Here is a 24,594-nt window from a genome sequence, read left to right on the forward strand (position 1 = left end):
CTCTGGCTGGGCCATTCCAAAACTTTAATTTTCTTCTGGTGAGGTTATTCTTTTGTTGATTTGGATGTATGCTTGTGGTCATTGTCATGTTGCAAGGTGAAATTCCTCTTCATCTTCATCTTTCTAGCAGATTCCTGAAGGCTTTGGGCCAAAAGTGACTGGTATGTGGAACTGTTTATAATTTCCTCCACCTTGACTAAAACCCCAGTTCCAGCTGAAGAAAAGCAAACCCAAAGCATGAAACTGCCACCACCATGCTTCACCGTAGGGATGGTGTTCATTTGGCGATGTGAAGTGTTGTTTTTGCACCAAACATACCTTATGGAATTGTGGCCAAAAAATTTAACCTTGTTCTCATCAGACCATAACATATTTTCCCACATGCTATTGTGAGGCTTGATGTATTGTACCTGAAATTTTAGCTGGGCCTGAATGTTTTTCTGTGTAAGAAAAGGCTTCCATCTTGCAACTCTATCCCATAGTCCAGAGATATGGAGAATACGGGAGATTGTTGTCACATGTAGTACACAAACAGTACTTGGCAGAAATTCCTGCAGCTCCTTCAGTGTTGCTGTAGGTCTCTTGGCAGCCTCCCTGACCAGTTTTCATCTTGTCTATTCATCAATTTTGGAGAGACGTCCAGTTCTTTGCAATGTCACTGCTGTCCCATATTTTTTCCACGTTTTGATGACTGTCTTCACTGTCTTCCATGGTATATCCAATCCTGTGGAAATATTTTGTACCCTTCTCCTGACTTCCTTTCAACAATGAGATCCCTTTGGTGCTTTGTAACTGTCTGTGAACCATGGCTTTTGCTGTAGCAGGCAACTGAGTAAATGTCAGGAAAATCCTACTAAGACAGCCGAACTTTATTTGGGATTAATCAGAGTCTCTTTAATTGATGGCAAGTGTGTACCCAAGAAGAATGAATGCTGTAATTAAATCAAAAGGTGCTTCAACAAAGTATTAGTTTAAGGGTGTGCACACGTATGCAACCAGCTTATTGTATATTTTTTATTTTTTATATTTTTCCCCTAACATATTTGCTTGGTTTCAATTGAATTGTACAGGTTATCGGTCACATTAAAGGTGGGAAAAGTTTTGAAATGATTTATTGTGGTCTCATTGTTTTATATCACAAAGACCTTGCATTTTAATAGGGGTGTGTACACTTTTTATATCCCCTCTGTGTGTGTGTGTGTGTGTGTGTGTGTGTGTGTGTGTGTGTGTGTGTGTGTGTGTGTGTGTGTATATATATATATATATATATATATATATATATATATATATATATATATACACACATATATATATATATATATATATATATATATATATATATGTAGTTCCCTATTATAATTTCAGTTTGTTCAATATTTTGTGTTTAGGTATTTTTGACTGTCAATATTATGAATATTAGGTATTTTTGCTCTCAATAGTCAGGTCATTCAGGCAATATATATATATATATATATATAGATATATATATATATATATATATATATATATATATATATATATATATATATATATATATATATATATATATATATATATATATATACATACAGATGCACATATCTCTCTCTCTCCCTATGTGCCATGACCTGGCCTCCATGGCTTATTTTTCACTTTTTATCTATTTTTCTCCACAGACACGCCATTTGACCCAAGTAATCTAGTAAACAGAACTGTGGGCAATATCATAAGCTCTGTCTTGTTTGGGCATCGGTATGACTATGAAGACCACTTCTTTGGACAAATCATTCAGTCCATTCATGAAAATATGAAGATGGCTTTTGGAATGTGGGGTGAGGTAATTATATATTTTATGTATATTCTGCATTTCATATATATAGAAACCATTAGGCTGTTTTTCTTCTCATTGCTCTGGAAAGTCAATCTAAGTCAATGAAGTGGCTGTGCTTCATGGGCATGTGTGTATTTGGGGGGGGTTGCAATGGGTTTTAATCTATGTATCTGTTAGCAACAAGCTTAAATACACAATTATACAATGACCCCCCATTAATATTCCAAAACGTGCACGCTGATTGGTCAGCGTGCACATTGTAAATCAGAGTTATAGTAATGGAAAAAGGTTCGGTCGCCCAGACTTTTTCCATTGCTATAACTCTTTTTTTACAGCTGTCTTGCTATGTTAAATGAGTTTAACATAGCAAAACAGCTTTAAAAAAAGTAACGGAGATCTTCCTATCTCCGTTGCTTTTTTTAAAGGTGTCTCGCTATGTTAAATGGGTTTAACATAGCGAGACAGCTTTAAAAAAAGCAACAGAGATTCTCCGTTACTTTTTTTAAAGCTGTCTCACTATGTTAAACTCCTTTAGCATAGTGAGACACTTTGTAAAAAGCAACGGAGATCTTGCTTTCTCCGTTGCTTTTTTCAAAACTGTCTCGCTATGTTAAATGGGTTTAACATAGTGAGACAGCTTTAATAAAAAAGCAACGGAGATTCTCTGTTGCTTTTTTTAAAGCTGCCTCACTATGTTAAACTCCTTTAATATAGCGAGACAGTTTGTAAAAATCAACGGAGATCTTGCTTTCTCCATTGCTTTTGCCCACAGCTCTTACTGCGTAAGCATATGCATGTGCAGTACATCAGAACTGCCGCAGAATACCCGACAGCTGCAGAAGGGCAGCAAGGAGGCATTATACAATGCCATTATTAAGAAAAGTAATTATTTTTTTTCTTAAATAATGTCATTGTATAATAGCAATAACCCACTTCTGGGTGTGGGTAATGCTAGATTTACCCATGGTTGTCTTTGTTTGGCCACTCGGGCCTCATCCTCTTGACCAAACCACACCAACCATGGGTAAATCCAGCATTACCCACACCCAGGTGTGGGTTATTGCTATATTAGACAACTTAGGTGCACACAGTCAATAAAGGGGTTGTAATTGGTGAGCATGTGTGTGTGTGTGTGTGTGTGTGTGTGTGTGTGTGTGTGTGTGTGTGTGTGTGTGTGTGTGTGTGTGTGTGTGTGTCTGGGTGTGTGTGTGTGTATGTGTGTGTATGTGTGTTTGTGTGTGTGTGTGTATGTGTATATCTGTATGTTTGTACATGTGTGGGAGTTATAATAGATTTTATTGTATGTGTCTGATAGCAACAAGCTAACAAATGTTATGGTAGCTGTTATGTATATTATGTATTTATTCATTGATCCGATTGATTTGGTCATAGACATCTGAGGTATGCACAATAAATAAAGTGGCTGCACTTGGTGGGTACCTTTGTGTTTCAGAGAGTTGCAATGGGTATTACTGTGGATGTTATTTATATATTTATTAATTTGATCACAATTATACATCTGATATACACATAGGTTGGCATTTGATGTGTCGTGCGTCTGTGTATATGCTGGTGGCTGTAATGTGATGCACTACATGCACTGGACAACAAAGAACTAAAATATATTATTGCAGCTATTATTTCTGTATTTATTCCACTTACTGGCATTGTGGAACAGCATTTCACAGCCCAAATCAGTGAACAGGTCAGGAATGTCTTCTAAACCAATGGGGCTTTCAGGTAATTAAGAAAGCATCATTTGTTTATGAAATATTATGAATATATACCATATTAATATTACTGTCAATAATTTGACAGTAACAGAGTTGATGCTAATTTGTGGTACCAATTAAAGGATTGCATAATGCTTGAAAAATTCAGATAACTGACGTCTGACTCTAACTTCTTTGCAGATATTTGTACTTTTTAGCAATCATATATTCAAACATGCATAAATTACATATTCAGACAAATACTTCAGGCACTCAACTTAGTAGTATTGTGGAACAGCATTTCACAAGTCATTTCAGCATACAAGTCAGAAATAGAGTGGTCAGTAATTTAAAAGGTATGCTTTTTTTTATATATGCCAAATTATAAATATGATCCATACTAATATTTCTAGTAATAACTTGAAGAAAGAGTTAATAAGGCACTTGATATCAAATAAAAACTTACATAATTCAGTAAATATTGTTACTTATACTTGCTGTGAACATTTGTTTTGCCTGTAATTAAGCTTTGATAGCTGTAAAATACTTGTTTATGCATAAAGATCATATTCCTGTAACAATTTCAGGCAGTGTCCCCTTAGAAGCATTGTGGAATAGTATTTCACATACAGGTCCATAATAGCTCCTGTGCTAAATGGGTAATGCACTTAAAAATATGAGAGTTATTTTACAAAAAATATGATGCATGTATACCACATGCTAATAATTGTATTAAGGGAATCATCCAGAAAGTGTTACTATGATACTTCATAGTATCAAAGGAAAGCATACACAATACTGGTAAAACTTTGCCATGATAGTTTGTGTCTAACTAACAGTGCTTTGAAAACATTTTCTTTTGTTTATCCATTAAGTATGCATATATGCATACAAATAATTATGCAAATATCTCAAAAAGGAAGTGATATCAACAAAAGTGCTTAACAGTAAACTGAAGAGCACATCTACGGATCAAAAGTCACACTGATAATTGGAGTCTATTTACTATACTTAGAGAGACATTACATTGGCATATTACAATAACAAAATTATGTATTATCCAATTACTTGTTCAGTATTTATATTTCAACTTTATTTATAACTTTCAGAGTTTTCAAGCTATGTACATTTGCTTATAGGCAGGTTACCATACTGCATTCTCAGGAATTTAGTTCAGGTGAAAGCTGTTAAGCCAAGAATTATGCAGGTGTCAGGAAGTGTGAAATTCCACTGAGATGACATTGTAATGAGTTAAGATATTAGGGGAACAAAATCATGTATTGCTGACTATATAGGTGATGTGAGATCATATCTTTACTGGAAAAGCTCATCAAGCTCACCAAGACTCTGACACAACTCTCTGTGATGGAAAGGTTAGTTTGCATTTGATTTCTTGTATTTTGTATTACTTTATTGCCTTCTTCTATTTTGTATACTGTGATTTGTTTTCTCTACACTGTGTTTTACTTATATACTGATTTTTATTGCATATTAAAACTTGGAAAGAGACCACAGCTGTGTCTCTTATGAGTCACACAGAATTTTTTCTCAGCCTCCCTAACTGTTGCTGTTGTGTTCCTAAGCACAACTGTCTTTCTAGTTGCCTACCCCTTATGTTAATTTGACCACATATCTCCTGACTTCTCCCTTTTCACTGACTGTTGTGAGTGAGCACAAAATTATCATTTTGTGAAATCATTCCCCTTCAATTATTTAAATTTATGGGCCATCCCACCGTATTCCATGTAGCCAAAAAACAAAAGTGTCCGCCCTCTTTCAATCTATCTTGTGCTTTTAAAAGTAGTAGCTCTCTACTTAGACAGCTGAAACTTTAGTTAACCCCCCTTTTCATATCTAAATACTTAATGTACACTGCAGTGTTTATAATATTAACCCATTTTTTCATCTTCCCTTTAAACATCTATTGCAAGACCACCAGTTATTGGACAGCCCACATTCTGCCTCTCAGTAGTCATGTTGGGTTTGGAGCTTCTGTTTTTTCCTGATGAGAGAAGGAGCACAGAAACATTATTTCCTGGAGACTGCTGATCATCAGAAAGCCTAACAACTGCTTCATAGGTAACAGCTTGGAATATGTGCTTATATTCTGCTCCTGGTGAGAGAAAGGGTAGACTGCATTGATTCCTGACTGTTTCTAGTTGGACTGTGAGTGTTTGTGCTTAACATTCCTGATTGGTCTGGTTAATATTCAAGGCCTCTACCAGGAAAAAGCTACAACTAGTCTGCAGACCCTTGTAAGATCTGGGACAATACTGTGGATCATCAAACAGGCTGTGGCCTGCTTCTCATCTTGGGATTGGTGCTAACGTTTTGTTTCTGGTGAGAGAAGAAGCAAAAGAGAATTGTATCCCAGCAGAGGGAAGCTGTGATGAGACCAACACTAGTAGTAGCCAGGCAGTAACCATTCATGCAACTCCCCACTTTTCATCATTATTGACAGGCTAATTCTTTGTTCTCAGTAAGTACTGCTTGATTTGTTTCTAATTTCAGAATATCCACCTAAATACTTCATCCTTAAATTTTCAGGGTCTACATATTAGTATCCCCTCAAATGTTTGACCATGTCCTGTACAGACACAGACACCTTAAGTAACATTTTTCCTGTAAAAGCATAATTGAACTTTCTCCAATACCTAGTTGTACACAGGACAACTAGTTTGCAGTGACAAACACTGTCCCCAAAGTTCCAAACCAAATACTCCTGACATAGCTCTATATTCTCACTCCAACCAAATACTCCTGACATTGCTTTATATTCTCACTCCAACTATCTAATCAATAAAAGGGTCTGTTGCAATGGATATGAATATTCCCACTATGTCATTTACCATCTTGGTGCATATGGGCATCCTGAGGCACAGTAGAAATTACCTCATGTTTACTGACAACCAGTTAACTCTCAAGCAAATTGAAATGGTATGTGAGAGATGTAGTTACACAATGTAACTGGTGACAAAGCTCTCTCATAAAAGTACTCCTATTGTCAATAAGGGTGTCAGTAGTATGCACCCTGCACCCATCACACACAAAAACAGACATATAGACCCACATAGGCTGAGACACTTAAATGTAACCTTCCTAAATGGGAAAGACCTCCTAGATGAAGTACACATAACAAATACCTTCAGCAGCCCCAAATGCACTCTTTCTAAACAACACCCACATAACACATAGAGACCTTTTCATGGAGTCTCTACTTCTAAGCCCATAGGCAGGCCACCACACAATCCACCATTCTGGTCATTGGAAACGTCATCGTGAGACACACTGATGTCCCTCTCATAAGGCTGAGTAAGGAGAAGGACACGGTCAGTTGCTTATCAGAGGCTAGGATCCATCACATTATGCATACACTCAAGTCACTGGACCATAAGTACCAGTATGACTCAGTCATAGTCCATGTGGGAGTAAATGACCTGAGACATACCTCCACAGACTATATGAAGAAAGACATCATAGAGCTCTTGGAATATGTGTCTTAGGCTGGTACAAGCCTAGCACTGAGCAGCATTTTACTTTCTGCAAGGATGATGCCACAATATAAACAAAAGATGACTGCCTTTAATAATTGGCATAGTTTCTTGTGTCATTCTATGGGGGTGCAATATTTGTCAGCTTGGAAGGAGATGGTCAACAGACCACACTGCTTTGCCAAGGATGGTCTGCATCTCACCTCTCTAGGCTTTTGAATATTAGCTAAACATTGTCTTCCCCCATAGTGCCTTTTTAGGCAATGCCAAACTGAAAGTGCTTTCAACATAGCAAATCAAAATCAAGAAAATCCAAAGGTATTACTACTCAGTGATAGGAATCTATACAAAAAAACCCACTCCTTAGAAGCTCTCTTCACCATAGAGAATGTGATGGCTGTACAGTCACTGAGATGTGGTTTAAAGCTGTGGAGAGCACACCAACAGTGCAAGATTATAAAACATTCCACACATTTAGACCAGCCACTACACAGACAGGGACTAAAGGTGGAGGTGTCTCTATTTACATCAAAAATAAATATATCCTCAAGGCTGGTCAAACAGGATGATGCACTTGAGCTGCTCCATGTTCAAAGCACCATAGGCAAAATCCAATACCACTTACTTGCAAGATATAGGTCCCCCTCTATGACCCAGGAAACCCATACCATGTATTTAAACTTATTAGAAACACTCACCATCCAACCTAATACCATATTTGTGGGCAACTTTAATTACCCCACTAATAACTGGGAATCCCATATGACACCAAACATACAGGCACAGAGATTCATGGATTTTATAAACACAAACTCCCTGAACCAGACAGTCAATACACCAATCAGAGGTGCAAACATACTGGATCTGGTTTTCACTAATATGGGAGACTGCTGCACACCCCCTACTGTAATGTCTTCCCTGGTAAGATCAGATCACAAAATGGTCTCCTTTGAAGTAAAAATAAAACTTGCACCCCCAGCAAAACCTGGAACATTAAGGAACTACTGTAAGGCTAACCCTCCGCTATTAACTGATAACCTGGCAAAATTTCAAGCCCCAGTAAACCCCAAGAACACTGCTGCCAATGCAGAACTGTTCACAGAAACCATGTACAAGCATGTTAATAGTTGCATAGATGCAGCTGTACCCACCAAGAGGAAGTACAGAACTAACTCAAAAAAAACAAGCCACCCTGGTGGAATCACAAAACCAATTGGCTGTATAACAGAAGGAAGAAAATCATGGCAAAAATTAGGAGGTGCAGCACCCAGCAGGATAAAAGCACTCTCTTCAAACTAAACAAAATCTCAGAGGACAAATAAAGTCTACAAAGCCATATTTGATGTATATTTAGCCTCCCAGGCAAAGGACAACCACAAGGCATTCTTTAGCTATGTCCGCAACCTCAAAGGCAATACACAATTGTGTGCAGCGCTCATTGTAAGTGGAGCCACCTATACTGAGCCAGAAGATATAGCAAACCTACTGGCAGATAAATTCAGCTCCAACTTTACCCGTCTCTCCCCCTCAACCTTCCCACAGGAAATACCATCAAATATAACTCACCATGCTATCACTAGGGAACAGGTCCTTAATGCTCTATCTAATGCCAAGAACACTAAATCAAAGAGCCCAGACAATATCCCAGGATGCCTTCTTAATAGCATGAAACATGACCTATCAGGACCTCTGAACTTCCTATTTAACTATAGCCTTCAAACAAGCTTCATGCCTCATGAATGAAGAAGAGCAACAGTCATCCCTCTGCATAAAGGTGGGCCATCTACAGACCCTGGAAACTACAGACCCATAAGTCTCACTAGTCTTATATGTAAAGCCATAGAAAGAATTATCATGAAAATGATCAATAGTGATTCAGTAAACCTCCGGACATTGGACCATTCCCTGTTTGGTTTTCTCAAGGGCAGATCATGTCTACTCAACCTGGTGGACTTCTTTGAGAAGGTCACCAAAGCAATGGATGAGGGCAAAATCATTCACACTGCCTACCTTGACCTGGCCAAGGCATTTGACACAATACCCCACTCAGGCATTGTTGACAAACTCAAGAAGTTAGGTAAAAAATCATATGTCCCCTGGTGAATAGAGAACTGGCTCAGAGACAGGACCCAGGAAGTTAGAATTGGGGATTCCACTTCTACAAAGAGGCCAATCACAAGTGGCATGTCTCAGGGATCAGTCCTTGAACCACTCCTTTTTGGCATTTACTTCACTGAAGTCAAGGCCAATGTCAGTGGTCAATGGTTGACTAAATTTGCAGATGTTTGCAAATTGGGAGTTGCCATTGAATCTCACAATGACACAAATGTTCTCCAGGAGGAGCTGACACAGACAAACTACTGGTGTCAGAACCATGGACTAAAACTAAATGCCAAGAAATGCATAATAGTATCATTTGGAAAGTCATCCAGCATTGACCCAGCAGTCAGGTACTTAGGAACACATATAGATAGTGATCTAGACTTTGACCATCACATGTTTGCAGTAGTGAGGAACTCATTTTATGTTGAGCAACTTATAAACAAAGTTATGGAACCTAAGTCCAAGGAAGTCATTGATCCCCTGTATTCAGCATTCATCAAGCCTATCATTGAGTACAATACCCTCTTAGGTATGTCCCTAATCAGGCATATCCAACAATTCGACGTCCACAGAGGTTCCTCACTAAAAGAATACAGGGCTTAAGTAAAATGTCCTATGCAGGCCACCTCAAGGCTCTACCCCGGTATTCTATTCACCTACAGGCTTTTGACGGGAGATCTATGCCTGACATACAGGGCATCATCAGACCCCACTCTGATGGACCTCCTGCATATCAACAAAACAAACACCACCAGGATTACCCATTCTAAAGACCTAAACATTGCCTGTGACATAAATAGGATCTGTTGGAGAGACAGGTATATATCTCAGAGATTATCCCGTCTCTGGAACCAGCTCCCCATCCATGTGAAGCAGAGCTTTTGAACAGAAAATAGGTTCATAGATTCATAGGTAGGTACTAGGCTATTTGACCAAAGGCTTTTATAAACCTAGACAGAATGTGTTGGCTTTCGCCGCCCCCTTAGATTAGTTTCCTGTGCCTCTGTCCAGCAGAGCCACTGAAGTGATCCCCGGGGTAAACTTTCTATTTCCCATCCACTCATCAAGGTTTATCTTGAGGAGTGTTAGGAAAGAGCTCTGCCTAATGTAGATTGAAATCTTGTTCCAAAGCATTGGGAAGTCTCTGGGACAGAAATCTATCCCTCCAGCACATCCTATTTATTTTTGTGGTGAGGTTTAGATCCCTAGAGCGTGTGGCTTGAGGGGTTAAGGTTTTCTTTAGGTGGAGAATGTCCATCAATTCTGGGTTGGACATGGCCTTGTATGTCAGGCAGAGATCACCTCTGAGTAGGCGGTATGAAACCAAGTACAGCTGGAGTTTTTTTCAGTTGAGCTGCATAGGGCAGCTGTTTGAGACCAGTGATCCTCTTGGTGAGGTACTTCTGTGGTCTTTCCAGCTGTTGCAGGTGTCTTGTAAGGTACATCTCAAATGGGGCATTGTACTCTATGATGGGTCTGATGAGTGATGAGTAGAGGGGCACAATGGCCTCTTTTCATCTGGATGCAAACCCTTTTGTGATTAGGTGGGCCACACAGAAGGATTTTCTAACCACTTTCTCAATGTGATTATCAAAGGAGAGATTACTATCTACTTGGGTCCCCAGATCCCTTATTACGTTTTCTATATTTAGTGGGCTGCCACCTATGTGGTAGTTTGTGTGTACTTTGTTTTTTCCAAAGGGGATGACTATGCCCTTTTTGGCATTTAGCTTTAGGCCATGATTTTAACACCAGGTACCCGTCTCAGTGAGACCCTTTTGGAGGATGTCTGTGTCAGATGGAGAGTCACTTATAGCCCCTAGTTTGCAGTCATCTGCAAACTTGGTCAGCCATAGTCCTCCTGTGCTTGCCTGTACCTCTGATAAGTATATGCCAAACAGGAGGAGTTCTAGAACTGAGCCCTGGAGAGCGCCACTTGTAACCGGTTTAGAGTCAGACCTAGCTCCCACAACTCTCACCATGTGGGTTCTGTCCATGAGTCAATTGGCAACCCATCTTGTGACATAGGGGGATATTTTCAGGCTGGTGAGCTTGTCTATAATACCAGAATGGAGAATGGTGTTGAAAGCCTCTGCAAAGTCTAGGTATGCTGTGTGTACCACCTTTCCCTCATCTATAGCCTTGGTAACTGTCTCAAAGAAGTCCACCAGGCTTAAGAGACATGATCTGCCTTTAACATAGCTGAACTGGGTAGGGGCCAGTGTTTGGAGGTTCCCAATGTCTCTGTTAATGAGTTCCATGATGATGCACTCCATAGCCTTGAAGACCAAGCTAGTCAGGCTTATAGGGCGATAGTTCCTGGGGTCTGTTGTGGCTCCACCTTTGTGGAGCAGAATAACCATTGCTGTGTGCCACTCTATGGGCACGTAGCCTGTGGAGAGGCTGAGTTTGAACAGAGTGTTTAGGTGAGGGGTTAGTTTGTCTTTGAGCTCATATAGGACGCAGCCTGGGACACTGTCCGGTCCCATTGATGCTGCGTTTTGGCTTTGGAGAGGGCTGTTTTAACCTGAATGTCTGTGATTCAGGGGCTCTACATTCTTCTGGTATGGTTATGGGCCTTTTTGGGGGTGAGAGGGGGGTGAAGTTTGCACTGAACCTGTCAGTCAGAATGTTGGGAATATCAGTTGGTTCAGTGTATTTTGTGCCATTCTGCATTAACTCTGAGCAAATCTGAGCATTGCCACTTAGATTCTTGACTTAGCTGAGTCCTTGGCAATATTTCTTTTGAAGCTCACCTTGGACAATTTCTTTGAGGGATCATAGTTTCTTGCTGATACTGATCATGGATGTCTTCCCTTTTTGGGATTTTACTCTTTTCTGTACTAGTTTCCTCCTATTTTATAGCTTGTTTATGGCAGGGGTCCACCAGACTGGTTTCCTTTTCTTGGAGGAGTGAGTCTTGGTTTTGCTTGGGATAGCACGATCCATGCATTCTTGTAGGTTCCCGTAGAATGCATTAGTAAAGGATTTTGCAGCTTGGGCAGCATTATCCTTTAGCATGGGAACTTTTAAACTTTCCACCTTGGTCTTAAGTAATGTGAAGTTTGCTTTTGAAAAGTTTTTCACGGTGGTTTCCTTGTCCGGGGGTGGGTGCAGAAAGTGGATATCCAAAGTGATTTGATTATGGTCATATCTAACTAGTGAGGGGTTGACCCCTGGTGTGGAACACCGGTCGCTCATGTTGGTGATGACCGGGTCCAATATGTTGTCACCTCTGGTGGCAGTGTTGACCAGTTAATCCTGGGCGTTTGAGTTTATAAATTCTAGGAAATGTTGGGCAAGGGAGTTAGTACTTGAATAGTTCTCCCAGTTAATGTTTTGGTAGTTAAAATCACCCGGTATTAGGGTGTTTGGTAGGACCTTTATGTTTCCCAGTGTGTCCAGAAATGCAGAATGGCGGTCCTGGGACATGGTGGGTGATCTGTAGCAAGCTACAATTTGAATTGCAGTTTTGCCTGCAATTCATCCCTGGTTTGACACCTATGTCTCTAATGGACACAGGCAACCTATAAATGGTTCATATCCCAGGCCCCAACTTGTCAATGTTTCATCTCCCAAGCCACTGCTTACACTTATCAAGGGTATCAGAACTTGTCAGAGATTTGGGATGCATAGCTAGGCTTAAAATGGCCCCATGTGGTCATTAGCCTAGTAAACACCTATGAACCAATGCAGACTCCACAGAATTAGAGTAATATAGATATAATATGGACCACCAGAAACTAATCGAGATACAGAGTTTTGCACTAATTACAAATGATCTAGCTCACTGCTAGAACCCCCAGATTGTAATCAAGGCATGTGGAAACCAAAACACAGACCATTACCAACAGGTCTTCTAGAGGAAGAAGGCGTGTATTTATTTATTTACGTACTTACTTACTTATTGTTGGCTGTGGTAGCCACTTTTCAGCACAGGTTCATGGACAAAAGCTCCAGTTACTAAAGAGGCAATTTTATACAACAGAGAAAATTGTAAAGTTAAAGTTAATGCATGAGGTATTATGTAGGTGAAAATACTTGTTTTCATCGCAGATGATACTTGGTCCATGAGTGTCAGTCTGTCTTCATTCACCACTTTTCACCTTTATAAAACAATGGAAGAACTTAGTCCTAGGCAATTAGAATCCCATAAGTCAGTGTGGATAGCCATGGCAAAATGTTGGCAGTATTAAGCCTCAAATAGTTGAATGTCTTGTATTCTTGGATGCATGCCAAGTCTTTATTTAATTCAGCAGAAGACACTTTGCCTGATGAAAAGAGAATTAGAGCTGGGAATCATTATTATAATAATGATATTGAAGACCTCTTTCTCTCTCTCTCTCTCTCTCTCTCTCTCTCTCTCTCTCTCTCTACTAATCTCTCCCTTTGGAAGCATATACATGGAAAAAAGCAATGGGCCTAGTTTAGAAATTTGTGGAACTCTGGATGTGACAGGATAAAGAAGAAATTCTATCAGAAACAATTAATTGAATATGCTCTGGAAAGCAGCAAGAAAAACTTTTCAGAACTCTTCCATTATTTCCACAGTAGTTAAGTTTTTGTAAAAATGTTGTGATCCACTATGTCAAATATCAAACGGAGATCAAGGAGGTCCAAAACAGAGTTATACCTTTCACCTCTCACTATTTGGATGTTATTAAAAACCTGTGCAAAGGCCATCTCACTATTATGTCTATTGTTGAAATAAGACTGGAATGGGTAATAAAACAATACTTCTTGACAACAGAATTAAATTGTGAAGACAACCTTCTCAGTACCCTTACCTATAAGTGAAAAGTTAGAGAGAGAGCAGTAGTTATTCAAGTCATCATGGTCTAAATTATATTTCTTTAGAAATGATGTAACTAAGGCCTCCTTTAAAGTAAGTAGAAAGACTCCATTAGTCAAAGACGCAGAGACAATTTTGATAAGCACTGGACCAAGCTCATCAACAATGTCCAGCATCAGTCTTGGGCAGGGATCTAGCTTACAGTTAAAAGATCACATACCTTAAATAAAATAGACCACAACAGTAAGCCAGATTAATCAGGTGGGACAACACCCAAAAGATCAAAGAGGGATACAGATGAGACTTAACTAGATAAGAGCATTGCCTTCTTATGGGAGACCTAGACTGCAGCACAAAAATAAATCCATGGATCATGTGCCTTGAAATGAACAAGGTGTACATGTGGTGGGGCAAGCAATTCCAGTGTGGAATGTATATAATTAGTATATGTTCCTAATATCTCACTGGGAGACTTAGTATAGCCAACATTCCAGAAAAAAAAAACAGATGGAAGATAGGAACAAACTGGTCACAGGCTCAGCTTGGCAGTTTATGCATTCCTTTAGGTTCAGATTAGTGGGTCTAAGGTTTACCTTTACATGTGCGTATTGCACAAGGGTGAACAGCAAATGTCCGAAAGACAGTCTGCAAAGTTTGCAAACGCCGAACGGAAAAAGGATCGAATGTGCAATGAGCAAATGTACAGTGATTTTTGCTCGTTGCACATTCAACATTCTGGGGTGGATTGCACTATAGTGGGGATCAGGAAATGGTTCCTTTCCCCTCTGTAGTGCGATCTCGGAGTTAGAATAATAAAGTAGGGTGTGTGGGGGGATGCAGCCCCCCACATGGGGGGTGCAGGGGGGCTTGTCCCCCTGTTTTACACTTTGTTTTTTTTCCAACATTAATGTTCGAAAAACAGCAAATCTGCTTTTCGATTTGCTGTTTTTCGAACATTAAGGTCCATCGACATGTCCAGTTTCATGGTTTCGAGTCGCTCATATGAGCACTCGAACTACTGTGATTCGTGGTTTCAAAGGTAAACCTGGGTCTAATACTAGGGCAAGTCCACCAGTAACTGAAATGACAGTCTGATGATGAGACAGTGTATGTATAAAATGATAGGTAGCAGAGGTAATTACCTGAGCAGAGTCAAACCACTTCATAACAGAGAAGAACTCTTGTGCTAGGGTCACAGATTTACCATTAACCCAGAAATTGAAAAAACACAAAAGCAAACAGTTAGATAATGACAAAACAGAGTCAATGAGAAAATCCGTCCTTGATACCCAGAATGTTAGGGATAAAAATGTGTGATTTTAGTGTTTCTGGAATTCCTATAAAGTTCTGTGACGGTTAACAAGTTCTAGACGATATCAGAGCCCTTTCAAAGTTTCAAAATGACTCTTTCAAAATGAAAGAAGACTGGGGAAGGGAAGAGTCATCAGAATATTGGATGAACCTGCTGTAACTACAAGGCTTTACACTCTTGACAAAAACACTGGAGAGCAGGCCTGATATACAGACTCCACAGATGCTGAGAAGAATTGGGAACTTGACAGCTCATCAACAAAAGTTTAGTTGAGTCATTGACTCACGTATGATCAATGAGACTCCATTGATGAGTGCTGTTGCTGAAGCTGTTCTTTTTTTTTTGTGTGTGCGTGTATGTACAGCTGTACAGGGGTACAGGGGTACAGTAGTACAGGTGTACAGGAGTAGAGGTCTTGCCATCCTGCAGAAGCACTTTTGCTGGATTTTGTTTGAAGTAGAAGATTCTTAAGTGGTGAAAATTTCATTTTTTGTAACCTTGCATTCTTGAGAGAAGGCAGTCTAGGAACACAGACTCCTTTATATTAGCCTGTCATCCAGTGTCTTCTTAAACTGCATAAAGTTGATAGCTGATGGGTTTTTATGAATGAGTTATGTCAGCTACAGTTTTTTTAAATATGCCAGAAAACAGATGTTTTAAAATTAAGACTTAAACTAGTGACTGTCAATTTAGTTTATCCAATGTAATATTATGATACAATAGCTGATGACCACATATGACAAATCTTTATCAAATATGAAGTGAGAGCAGATTAAGGCCACATCCCTCTGTAATCAGATTGGCTCATTCAGTTACCTTAAAGTGAGACCTGAACATTTAGTCAGCTATTAGGGTTTTCTGTTTAGTGTGTAAGTCACCCTGTCTTTGGTGGCTGATGTATTAATTCCATTATGTTAGGGCTTGCTATACCTATTTCATGCATGTGTACACCTTGAGTCATACATTTCCAGGAAAACTACTGGGCAGCCTCTGTTAGACAGGGCCAGTTGCACGTACCCATTATATATACTGCATGTTGCACTTATTACCATCTGGAAGGAGTGAACTGGACCATCTCTTGTTCCCTCTATGTTTGCAGAGTGGGTGAGATGGCAGCAGCCACTCACTCCCATCCCCTTCTCAGTTCAGATCTCCAATGTCAAAGTCACTGATCAAACTCAGGTCATCTGTGCCGTAGTCTGTGGTCTATCCCTTTATATAACAGAGCTGAAAGAGAACAACATTTCCTTACCCTAACAGGCAGTTACGATCTACCAAAAAAGCCCTCCTAGAAAGTATCCAATGTATAAATAGCTCGGGCAACTCTCTCTTCACCAATGAAGTTGCAAAAAACTGGAATATTCTGCCAACTGACCTCAGACTTCAAACATGTACAACCACCTTCAAAACCGAATAAAAATCATACCTACACACCAATAGGTTCATAGGTTCATAGGTAGGTACTAGGCTATCGGCTCTGGGGCCTATACAAGCCCAGCCAAAAAGGTACCCTGTCTTTTGCCACCTAAGAAAATTATTTTCCTGTGCCACTGTCGAGTAGAGCCACAGAGGTGATCCCCCGGGTGAATTTCCTATTTCCCATCCAATCATCAAGATTTTTCTTGAAAAGTGCTAATGAGGAGCTTTGTTTGATATAGATAGGTAGTTTATTCCAGAGTATGGGAAGTCTCTTGGACAGGAATCTATCCCTCTGGCATGTTCTGTTTATTGTGGTGACAAGCTTTAGGTCCCTAGAGCATGTAGCTTGGAGGGATTGGGATTTCTTTAAGTGGAGCATGTCCAACAGCTCTGGGTTTGACATAGCTTTGTATGTTAGGCAGAGATCACCTTTGAGTAGGCGATATGCAACGGAGTAAAGCTGGAGTTTTTTGAGACGGTCTGCATAGGGCATCCATTTGAGGCTGGTAATCCTCTTTGTGAGGTATTTCTGCGGCCTTTCCAGTTGTTGTAGATGTCTTGTGAGGTACATACCAAAAAGGCATTGTACTCTATAATGAGTCTAATGAGTGATGAGTAGAGGGGAACAATGACCTCTTTTTTTCTGGATGAGATGATGAGGTGTGCCATGTAGAAGGATTTCCTGACTACTGTGGTGATGTGATTATCAAAGGAGAGACTACTGTCCACCTGTGTCCCAAGGTCCCTTATCACACTTTTAGTGTTAAGTATACTACCACCTATGTTGTAGTTCATGGGTACAGAGTTTTTACCAAAGGGGATGACAATGCACTTTTTGGCATTGAGCATGAGGCCATGGCTTTGACATCAGGCATCTGTCTCAGTGAGGCCCTTTTGTAGGATGTCCACATCATTAGGAGTTTCGATTATGGCTCCTAGTTTTCAGTCATCTGCGAACTTCGTTAGCCAAAGACCTTCTGTGTTAGCCTGTACTTCAGGGAAGTAGATACCAAACAGGAGCGGACCCAGGACTGAACCCTGTGGTACTCCACTTGTCACTGGTCTGAAGTCGGATTTGGAGTCTGCTACTTTCACAGTGTGGGTTCTGTCAGTGAGCCAGTTGGCAACCCATCTTGTGACATAGGGATTTATACCTAGTTTAGTGAGTTTATCTATAATTCCAGAGTGGAGGATGGTGTCGAAAGCCCTGTCAAGATCTAGATAGGCTGTGTGAACCACCTTACCCTTGTCTACGGCTTTGGTGACTGCTTCAAAGAAGTCTATCAGGTTTAGGAGACATGATCTGCCTTTTACAAACCCGAACTGGGTGGGGTCCAGAGTTTGGAGATTACCAATGTCTTTGTTTATAAGTTCCATGATGATACGTTCCATGGCTTTGCAGACCAGACTCGTCAGGCTAATGGGGCGGTAGTGCCCGGGGTCCGTGGTGACTCCCCCCCTTGTGGAGTGGGATAACCATTGCTGTGCACCATTCAGCAGGCACAAAGCCTGAGGTGAGGCTATGACTGAACATGGTACTTAGGTGGGGTACCAGTTTGTTCTGTAGTTCGTATAGAATGCAGCCAGGGATGTTCTCTGGTCTCATGGATGTTGTGTTCTTGGCTTTGAGAGTGTGGTTTTTACTTGTGCAGCCGTGATTACAGGAACTTTGCATTTTTCAGGTATAGAGATGGGTTCTTTAGGGGGTGAGAGGGGGGTAATGTTAGCACTGAACCTATCTGCCAGGATGTTGGCAATATCAGATGGGTCTGTATATTTAGTGCCATTGTGCTGTAACTCAGAGCAGATCTGAGTGTTGCCATTGAGATTATTGACATAGCTATATAATGCTTTGTGGTTGTCTTTAGAATCAGTGGCGATTTTGTTTTCATAACTAGCTTTGGAAGATTTTATCAGGGATCACAGCTTCTTACTGAGGCTGACCAGGGAGCTCCTCCACTCATGGGATTTTACTCTCTTTTGCAACAGTTTCTTTCTTCTGTTGTACAGTTTGTTTATGGCAGGGGACCACCAGATTGGCTTCCTTTTTTTGGAGGATAACGTCTTGGGATAGCACGATCCATGCACTCATGTAAGTGCTTGTAAAGTGCAATTGTGTAGGATTCAGTAGTCGTAACTGTATTGTCCATCTGCATGGGTGTCATGAAGTTCACCACTTCTGTCTTAAGAAGCATGAAGTTGGCTTTGGAGAAACTTTTTACCATGGTTTCCTTAATGGGGGTTAGGAGCAGGATGTGGATATCTAGGGTAATTAGCTTATGGTTGGATCGGACCAATGAGGCATTGACTTTAAGTGTGGAACCACACTCTCCAAAGCCAAGAATACAGCATCCATGGGACCAGTCACTCATGTTGGTCATGACTAGATCTAGGATATTGTTGCCCCTGGTGGGGGTGTGGATAAGTTGATCCAGGGCATTGGAGTTTATGAATTCCAGAAAGTGTTGAGCGAAGGAGTTGGTACATGAGTAGTTTTCCCAGTTAATGGTGGGGTAGTGGAAATCGCCCATTATTAGGGTGTTTGGTTGAACCCTACTATTTCCCAGTACATCAAGAAAAGAGGAGTGGGAATCCTAGGGCATGGTGGGCGATCTGTAGCAAGCTGCAATTTGGATTGCAGTTTTGCCCAGAGTTAGTTGCACTTGGATAACCTCAGCTGCATTATGCTGAGCAACTAGCCTGGAGGTGTGGATATCCTTAATGAATATAGACACACCTCTGCCTTTGGTGTTCTGGTCCAGGTTACATGGCCGAAAAGTGTGGTATGAGTTATAGCCTGGTAGTGCAGGGGTGCTCTCTGGAGCTTTGAACCAGGTCTCAGTCCCTGCACAGATATCGATGTTCTCCATTTTAAGGAGTGCCTCAAGTGAGTGCATTTTGAGATTTAGACTTCTAGCATTGAATAGCATCACCCTCAGTTTTTGCTTGCCTGTTCCTGTTACGGTGGTGAATTTGTCATTTGAACCTTGCCTAAAAAAGGCACTATAGGGGTGGCAAGAACCTTAGCCAGTATCCGGAATCCCAGGGGTGACAGGTGCAGGCCATCTCTGGCAAAGCATTGTGGTCTGTCGACCATGTCATCCCAGGCAGACAGATACTGGATCCCTTTAGAATAGCACCAGAAGCTTAGCCAATTGTTGAAATCAGTCATTTTGTCCTTGTACTGCAACATCATTCTGGGTGATGGCAGAATGCTACTCAGGGCTAGAGTTATACCTACCTGGGCTACACGATCGGAGAGCTCTTCCATGACTCTTTTCATGTAGTCCAGGGAGGTATGTCTCAGGTCGTTCACACCAACATGGACAATGACAGAGTCATATTTGTACTTGCTGTGGAGTGACCTGAGTGCGTGGGTTATGTGGCAGATCCTGGCACCCGACAGGCAGCTGACAGTAACCTTCTCCTTGTTTAGTCTGGTGAGTGGGACATCAGTGTGCCTGACTATAGAGTCACCTATGACTAGTGTGTTGGGTACATTGTTTTGCCTTATTGGCTGTGGCTGAGTGGCACATTGAGTCTGCAGACTATGTGCCATTTGGGTTGTGTTGGGGGGTGAAGGTTGCCTGCATTTCTGCTTTGGAGGTCTCTGTTGCTTGAGCAGATTATTATTGAGAGCCTCTGTGAATGTTTTTGTGTTTCTATATGTGGATTTTGGTGGTGTAGATTAAGTGAGACTATGTGATAAGTGTGGTGTGGTGCAAGTGTTTACCTTCTCCTGTTGACTGTCAAGTTCAGTCTTGATTGGAGAGAGTTTTACCTCCAGTTTGGCTAGATAAGTGCATCTCTCACAGGTTGTAGTGTTGGGTGGTAGGAGTAGAGGGTTGTCTGTGTACATGAGGCGATTTCTACATTGCCCCAAGATGCCCATATTCATCAGATAGACAGGAGAGAACACTGGGAGCTGACCCTTGAACATGCCTGAATAAAAAACTATTTTCCTCTACATAAGTGAGGAAAGTGAGTACAAGAGCTGTTTTTTTCTAAGCAAGTGAGAAAAGTAAGTACCAAAACAGTTTTCCTCTAGGTAATGAGGAAGGGTGAGTGCTGTAGTAATTAGTAGGTTATTTAGTGCTTACAAGTTCTGAACAAGTGCTGATCACGAATAAGCAAATTCAAGTGCTAAAACTAAGAATCTGTATCTGGACTAAATTAGTTACAGGAAAGGGGGGGAAACAAGTGCAAATGTGGGCTTTTAAATCAGAAAGTTGAGAGAGATGGAAAAACTGCCCAAACGGCCAATAACTACAATTTCTGGGCCAGAACCACTCCTTATGTGGTAGATAGGTTACCTAGTGCTTACCACTCACACTGATAAGCTAGAAGGCTTCCCTCCAACACAGAAAGCTTGGTGGGGGGGTGCTCAGAAGTTTCCATACAATCCTGGATACAGCGAATCTGATTCTGGACTACACTAGTTACAGGAAAGATATATATATATATATATATATATATATATATATATATATATATATATATATATATATGTATACAGAAAAGTAGCGAAAACAGCAGTCAAAACAATGTAGCAATGTTAGACCAAACAGTTTAAAAAAATGCAATTAAATTAAAAATGACTAAAAACAAGTGCAGAAGGAGTCTATTAGGTAGAATGAGGTAAAGAGATGGGACTGGGGGGAGTGTCCCAGATCAAATCTACAGTGGGGGCGGGCAACTGCAAAAGCCTCCAAATCTAAACAAGACAGGAAAGGGAGGGTGGATATGGGAAAACTAACACCTTCAGCAGAGATCTGAAAAATTATACAGTGAAGCAAAAGTAACAGTGCACAAGTCTGAAGTCAGCCAGCAATGATATAAAACTAGTCAAACAATTACCAGTACACAACTCTGAAGTGCCAGAAAAAAATTACTCAGCTCTGTATATCTGCAGATAGTTTGAAGAGCACTCTGTCAGGACACAGGAAGGCTGCAGCAATGATATGCAACTGTGCCTACAAAGGACCTCCCTAAACTCCCAATCTGCTAATGGAAGGTATTTACAGGAGGACCTCTCTGAACTCCCAATCTGCTAATGGAGGGTATTTGCAGGAGGACCTCTCTGTACTCCCATACTCAAATATTCTACTGCATTTCACCCTCTCTCTTTTTACATTTTGTAAGTATTGTTTGCATGCTTATAGTATACTACAGTGCTACTTGACTATAGAGTAGTACACTTATTCTTCTATGTAATCCCTCTGTATTACTGTATTAACCTTTTATATTTGTAACCTGTGTTATCGCTATATATATTGTTTATATGCTGTGATTTTTTTCTTTGGCTTTTCCCCCAGGACTCCACTGAAAATGGACACCAGCTGTCCAGTTAGGCTGTCCTGGTAAACAAATGTTAAATAAATAATAAATAAAATGCCTTGGGTGGGGAAGAAATTACATATTATCAAGATCAAGTAGTTCTATCTTAACAAAGACCTAAAAACAAGAACCAATAAATGATATTAAATGCTATTTAGTATAAGAGGTGGCAGACAATTAACTTTAATTAGTAGTAATATTCAACATTTTGTTATTCAATTCCAATACATATAACTGAAATAAGAGACAGTTAATGTCTGTCTGAATTCTGGTTCATTTTTGAATCAAAAGACACAAAATTCCTATTTTTCATTCTGTTTCAGCAGAAATTGCAACTCAGTTTGGTCATGCTTTGAAATGCCAAACCAAGCATGTAGAATAAGCAAACAGTAGGAAAAATCATATTTACAACATTCAGAGTAATACATCTCTAGAGAATTAACATAGTAATATATTTAGATGGTAGTTTTAATTTTATTTTTATTAATTTTGTGATTCTACTTAAGGACAAGTTGCAAATGTCAGGAGTACTTTTTCTACCCAAAAAGGAATGTAGAGCCCAGTTTTTAGGTCTTATGAGTAATGTGGTTGGAGTAAACAAAGTGGCTTTAAGTGCTGACAAGTTGATGAAGACAAGAGCCGGCAGCTGTTCCATAGCTGGTAAATATCATAACTGATAATCATATTTATGTAAGAGAATGGAAAAGCTACAGGGCCAAATTTGGAATGTCTAATTGCTGCACTGTTCTTGTGTGCATGTGACTCTATGATGTATATAAGATAATGTACTGTTTTGTATTAATTAAATGGCTCTACATGGCATGTAGAGCTGCCAGCCAAAGGAAAATACCACAGTATGCCAATTAAAGCAAAACATGCAAACTAGCCAATCCAAAATGGTGGAGCCACATAGGAAGTTATAAAGTAACTGTGTACAGATGGTGTAGCACTTTGCCATGAACATATTGGAAAACAGCCACCATCATGCTTAGAATAGAAAGCAATGCTGCTGCTGCTCTCTTGCATATGTATGTGCAACAGGCTGAAATGTATACTGTAGATGCTGTTGATAGACTTCATCCAAGGAAAAGGGTGTTCAGATCCCATTTAACATATCATGGACTGTATAATACTGAAATAGTAAAGCAATACAGGGTTGCTAGGGAAACACAACAGGCACTCTGCAACTTCTGCCACTCCCATTTCAAACCCAGGAGAAATCAAGGAGGACCTATACCAGTGGAAACTAAGGTATGTGTAGCAATGAAGATATTAGCTACTGGTACATTCCAGAGATCCACGGGGGATATACTAGTAGTGTTAAAGGCGTCAGCTTCCAGAATATTTCACCAATATCTAAACACCATGCTACAACATGCAATGGAGAACATCTGTTTTCCAGGTATGCTAGGGGGCAGAGTAAGAGCAATGCAGGAATCCTATGCTGTATCACACTTCCTTGAAATCTTAGGGGCCATAAACTGCACTCACATAGAAATAAAAGCCTCACCTGGTGAACAGGGAAGGATATGCAAGAATGATAATATCCAATGTCCACAAATGTTATTTACCTATGTATGGATAGCATCAAAAAGAGACAGCCCCAAAGCACATGACTCATAACTGCAGTAATATTAAGGTAAGTCTGGAACCTGTAGTATAAGAACAAATGTGTAAGAAGATAAACTATCTACATACTGTCAGTTGCATACCTATCCACTCTGTGCATCAGACATATATGCAACCCTAAGTCAAACTAAAATGAACAAAGCCAATGGCACAGTCATCATCATTCTCACATGGGGATGTAGGCAAAGGAGGTTATCATTGACTCCCCTGCAGACAATAGCATTCTTCAAGAAGGTCTATCTCTGACTAGCAACTGCTGCCAAAGCCATGGTCTTAAACTCAGTGCTAAGAAATGCATAATCGTACCCTTTGGAAAGTCGACCATCCCAGCTAATTACCATGTTGATAATACACTCCCAAGAGTTGATTCAGTGGTCAGGGATCTGGGTACACATTTAGACAGCAGCTTTATCTTTGACTACCACATGGCCACAGTGGTGAGGAAATCCTTTTATGTTGTCCATTTTATAAGTAAGGGTATGACATCTAGGGCCAAACAGATCTTTATCCCACTGTACTCCACCCTTATCAGACCAATCATAGAATACAATGCTCCTTTTGGTATGTACCTGTGAAGGCATATGCAGCAACAAGAGTAGCCTCAGAGGTCCCTTACAAAAAGAATGCAAGGTATAACAAACCTGCCTTATTTAGTGTGCCTTAAAGCCCTTTGCCTCTACTAAGTCTCCTATAGATTGCTGAGGGGTTATCTATGCCTGACTTACCAGGCATCTGCAAATCCCACACTTATGAATCTCCTACATATTTGCAAGTCAAAGAGCACCAGAAATACAAAGTCTAGGGACCTGAATTTTCTCTGTGACTTAAACAGATCATGTGAAAGCAAAATAAAGTTAGTGATCATCACAAGTGTTCAAGACTCTGGAATAAAAAAAACTTTAATAAAGAATATAGATGAAATACATAAGATAAAATGAACTGGTACACAGACCACTTCATCAAACCTAATAAAAGCAAGACACACAAAA

The 24,594-nt window shown here is 40.2% G+C and overlaps 1 protein-coding gene across 4 annotated transcripts in view; it reads left to right on the forward strand.

The window, feature by feature from the left end:
- The window catches only part of LOC122809626 (cytochrome P450 2F2-like), a 916,584-nt gene that overhangs the window by 402,822 nt on the left and 489,168 nt on the right, over positions 1-24,594 (forward strand). For all 4 annotated transcript variants that reach the window (XM_044081263.1, XM_044081260.1, XM_044081261.1 and 1 more), the window contains exon 5: positions 1,656-1,816. In XM_044081263.1, the coding sequence (XP_043937198.1) occupies positions 1,656-1,816 (161 nt within the window). The remainder of the gene's footprint in view (positions 1-1,655; positions 1,817-24,594) is intronic.

The sequence above is a fragment of the Protopterus annectens genome, chromosome 8.part0 (assembly GCF_019279795.1).
Source record: "Protopterus annectens isolate FY-2018-M chromosome 8.part0, PAN1.0, whole genome shotgun sequence".
NCBI classification, from domain to species: domain Eukaryota; kingdom Metazoa; phylum Chordata; order Ceratodontiformes; family Protopteridae; genus Protopterus; species Protopterus annectens.